This window comes from Carya illinoinensis, chromosome 9 (genome assembly GCF_018687715.1).
Source record: "Carya illinoinensis cultivar Pawnee chromosome 9, C.illinoinensisPawnee_v1, whole genome shotgun sequence".
Taxonomy (NCBI): Eukaryota; Viridiplantae; Streptophyta; class Magnoliopsida; order Fagales; family Juglandaceae; genus Carya; species Carya illinoinensis.
Genome location: NC_056760.1, coordinates 38,538,743 through 38,543,320, shown reverse-complemented (window position 1 = coordinate 38,543,320; position 4,578 = coordinate 38,538,743). Strand labels below are relative to the sequence as shown.

The following is a 4,578-nucleotide window of genomic DNA, read 5'->3' as shown; positions in this document are numbered from 1 at the left end:
TCAAGGGGGTTGGCAATACAATTTCTTTAAGAAATAAAACAAAAATTAGAAAAATAATATTCTTTATTGTAAATTATTTGAAACTAAAATTATTTAAAATATCCCACGTGAAATTATATATGAGCATGGTATAAAGAAATAATAGATACGCAACCCTTTTCTTATAACCATATTTTGGATGAACTTATTTTTATAAAATAGTTATATGGAAAATTTTATATACCACGCTCTCATTCTATTAAGTGAAATATGATATATTTATGATTATTAAATAATAATTTATTACATGCTTATTTATCATCTAATAATAAGAACATATTTTATTTAGTAGAATGCAAAAAAGATGATAGCGTTGTGTATAACATTAATCTAATTATATATTTACAATTATTTTATTAATTATATTATACAATTACTTTTCATTTTAAAATATGATACATTTATTTTAGAAATTATCTTTTTTCACTCATATTAATCCACGGAAAATAAATAAATGTGCGTGTGAAAAGAGACAAGAGAGACAAAGGGCATTGATTCCGCGGTAATAATTCCATCCCAGCTCCCCCTGGGCCGCCCGTCCCTCCATAAGTACCCGTCGTTCTTCCCGCTTTCCATACGCCCCAGTTCCCAACACTCCCTCAACCCCCCACCCACTCCGTTCCCATACAATCCTGATACGTCTCCGTTTCCCTTACTGACACACACAATCACACTCGCCCTACGCCGACACGCCATGGCTGCAGTGAGTGTGCTCCGCATTGCTTCCCTTCTCTTGCTTCTCGGGGTGGCTAGCGCTAGAATCCCGGGCGTTTTCACCGGTGGCTCGTGGGAGACTGCCCACGCTACTTTCTACGGTGGCAGCGACGCCTCTGGAACTATGGGTACTTTCGATTTCCATACTGTGTGAACTTCTTGCCATGTTTAATGAGGTCGCTTCCCGTATACCCATTCTCCTGCTTTGCTCTCTGCGGCTCGTATCTATCCAAATCATTCCCCAACTTGTGTTTTTGTGATTTCTACTGAGAAATGTACCAAGAAATTCCTATAGTCATTGTTTTGCTGTTCAAATTCTTAATATTATTTTTCTTAGCTCTGTTAGATCTTACAACACAATATGTAGTTTTTCAAGTTTTTTAGAAAAACAACCAAGAAACCTCGTTGGAAAAATAAAGACTAATAAACACCGTTTATGGTGTGTGCAGGTGGTGCCTGTGGATATGGCAATCTCTACAGCCAAGGCTACGGAGTGAACACGGCCGCACTGAGCACGGCACTTTTCAACAATGGGCTGAGCTGCGGTGCGTGCTTCGAGATCAAATGTGCCAACGACCCCAGATGGTGCAACCCTGGCAGCCCCTCCATCTTCGTCACCGCCACCAACTTCTGTCCCCCTAACTTCGCTCTCCCAAACGACAACGGCGGCTGGTGCAACCCCCCCAGGTCCCACTTCGACCTCGCCATGCCCATGTTCCTCAAGATCGCCGAGTACCGTGCTGGAATCGTACCCGTCGCTTACCGCCGGTGAGTGAACCTTATTCTCACTCTGCATTCTTTTTTTATTTTGCATGTTTCGCGGATCTGGATTTTTCCGTACTCTTAGCTTCGACTTTGTTTGAGGTAAAAATATTTAAAAATAAATAAATACTCTTAATTAGATAAAAATAATCTCGCGTTAACGTGATTTATCATATTATAAAATTGTTTTATTATAAAATAGATATTATATATAATTATATTAAATCATAGGTGGGATTACAAAAGTTGTAATATATATATATTTTTTAAAAATGGTTGAAACCCGTTGGCCTTCCGTTTGGTTTACTCTAGGATTAGTTTCTACTTCGTGCCTAAAAAGGAGTATCACCTTTCTTAAAAACGACAACTTTACTTTTCCAAAATGAAGAGTTGTTCACTGGATCCCTCGTAAACTGAAACAGTAGGAAATGTGGAACTCTGATTTACTCCATATCTTCTTTTCGGTTGTTTTTCTCTGGAAACAAACAAGAGGAGAACAGAAGCTCTGCTCTAGTGCCAGTGTGGGTTGGGCATCCATTCAGGTTTTACCCAAAATCTCCGTAGGCGGACGCTAATTAATGGCATAAATGCCACACGTGTCAAAACCCCAGTGGCCAACACATAAGATAGATTAAGATGAAAGTTGAGCAGATAATTGATAAACAAGGACTATATAAAAAAAATTAATGAGATTAAATTATTATTATTATTGCAGGGTCCCATGCAGAAAGCAAGGAGGGATCAGATTCACAATCAACGGTTTTCGTTACTTCAACTTGGTTTTGGTGACCAACGTCGCGGGCGCAGGGGACATCGTGCGGCTGAGCGTGAAAGGATCTAACACTGGGTGGCTGAGCATGAGCCGCAACTGGGGTCAAAACTGGCAGTCCAACGCTGTTTTGGTTGGTCAGTCGCTTTCCTTCAGGGTCACGGGCAGTGATCACCGTACATCCACTTCATGGAACGTGGCACCATCTCATTGGCAATTCGGCCAAACTTACACCGGGAAGAATTTCCGAGTCTAAAGAGTCTTTTTTTTTTTTTTGGACATTTTCTTCTGTTAAACTAGGCCGCCGCCAAATTTCCTTTATTTTCCGGGAAAAAGTTGGAGGTGGTGGGAGAGTTAAAGACTTGAAAGTAATAGATTCCAAATGTGATGCTGGATTTTGGGTAGGAAGGATAATATAATTTAAAAGGAAAAGAGACGGTGAAAATGGTGATAGCTTTTTTTATTTTTATTTTTTTATTTTTAAAGCTTTATCTTGCCTTTTTCTTTTTCTTTTTTGAGGACTTTGAAAGGTGTGTCTGTGGCTAGTACTAGTAGTGCTGGTGAATTTGAAATCCAGCAATGGCTGAAGTGTGCATGTAGCCCGCAGCCTTAATTATATATATATTATGTATAGTTGTGCTACTTTTTTTTAAGTGTTTTTTTAATGATTTTTGCATTAAATAGTCGATGCTCGGGCTGTTTGGAAGTTATGAGCAACGAAACGTTTGGTGTGAGGATTAATCCAATGAATGGAAACTGCAGTGGGTTGTGACAGAAAAGACTCTGCATATATGTAGAGTAATGGTATTCATGTTGAAATAATGAATTCAGTTTGTTTTATAAAAAAAAAGATAAAAGAAAAAAGGAATTCAGTTTGTACGGTTAAGGAAAAGATAAGATAATAAATAATATTGATATTCAGTAGATTCACTCTACTTGCCATTTGAAATTGTTAATTATGTACATAATTTTGTAGATTTTCCAAAAGGGTAAATGTTGGTTCACTAAAAGAACTATAAAGAATATTTATAAATTGATGTATTTTGATAGACTGGCTCTACAGCTACGACTTGGTACTAGAATTTAGGTCCTGACAAGTGTAAATTTATTTTTTCTTTAAAAATTTTTTCATATATTTTTAAAATATGCTTAAATATATTTTAAAAAAAAATAAAACTCATAACATTAATAAAAAAATATTTACTTAATTACTAAGTTAAAAAACAAAAAGGATATAGGGAGAAATGCTCGGGATTTCTCATTTTGATATCATACCATTTTGAATTGTAAAACCATTTTTTAATTTAAAGTAGTCTGACACATTAATTTAAATAATAATTTTAAGAATTTACGATGATTTTAAAATTTTTTGAAAAGTGGCTTAAAATAATTAGGAAATAATATTAGATTTTGTAGTAACCCTTTCAATTGATAACCGGAGAAAGCATGGTTGGAAAAAGCTGAAAGTACCAAAGAGAAATGGGTACGTCATTTGCCAACAACTTTTTGCGTCTCTTCGTGGTATAGTAATGGCATTTGTGACGACAGTTGTATATCCATCCAGTCTAAACCATGTGCCCCTCATGTGAAACCCCAACGTCGAAGTAAAGAGCTGAGTGTAACGCCTGAAAAACATAAATTAATTCAAAGATAAAGACACTAATGTCATCGTCATTTAAGGATAGGAAGAAGTTTGTTTGTCTTGGAGGAAATTCTCTCAAGTTCTTGTCCCAAGTAACAAAGTTTCAAATGATGAGAAAGACATTGGCATCTAAAGGAAGTTGGAACTAACTCCTATCCAACAAGACAGACCATTAATTTCCAATGGTTAAATGCAGTGAACATGATGATGATAAAGAGGAACATGATGGAGGCATTTCACAATGAATATTGACAGTACAGATCATGTTTACTTCCCGAAGCAACTTACTTTATTTTTTCAAAGATTTCAAATGAAAGTGGGGTGGATTTCATATATAATCTGGCACCACAAGACAAGAACCAAAGCTGCCATGCATACAAAAGAAAGTGCGGCATTTCTTCCACACGAACAGAATGACCGGACACCTCCATGATCAGCACGTACGTACGACTTTTCAGGCGTATGACCCACGCATGGTGCTTTGTCTTATTGGGAAATATTTGGACGTCGGTGCTAGCTGCTAAGGTTCTGTTTAGATATCTTGAAGCCCAAAAAAAGGAATCTATACCTTATCATAAACAAAACTTTCGGAACGTAACAACAGGCTTGGCGGGACCTATATACCTCAGATCATCTGCTTCGATCTTTAATC

At 36.8% G+C, this 4,578-nt stretch overlaps 1 protein-coding gene across 1 annotated transcript; it reads left to right on the top strand.

Moving 5' to 3' along the window:
• Positions 1-572: 572 nt before the first annotated feature.
• On the top strand, positions 573-3,063 carry LOC122277770 (expansin-A4-like). Its single transcript, XM_043087901.1, has 3 exons — positions 573-881; positions 1,203-1,521; positions 2,231-3,063. Exons 1-3 carry the CDS (start codon positions 734-736, stop codon positions 2,538-2,540), a joined length of 777 nt encoding a protein of 258 aa, XP_042943835.1. The 5' UTR covers positions 573-733; the 3' UTR covers positions 2,541-3,063.
• The last annotated feature ends 1,515 nt before the right edge of the window (positions 3,064-4,578 follow it).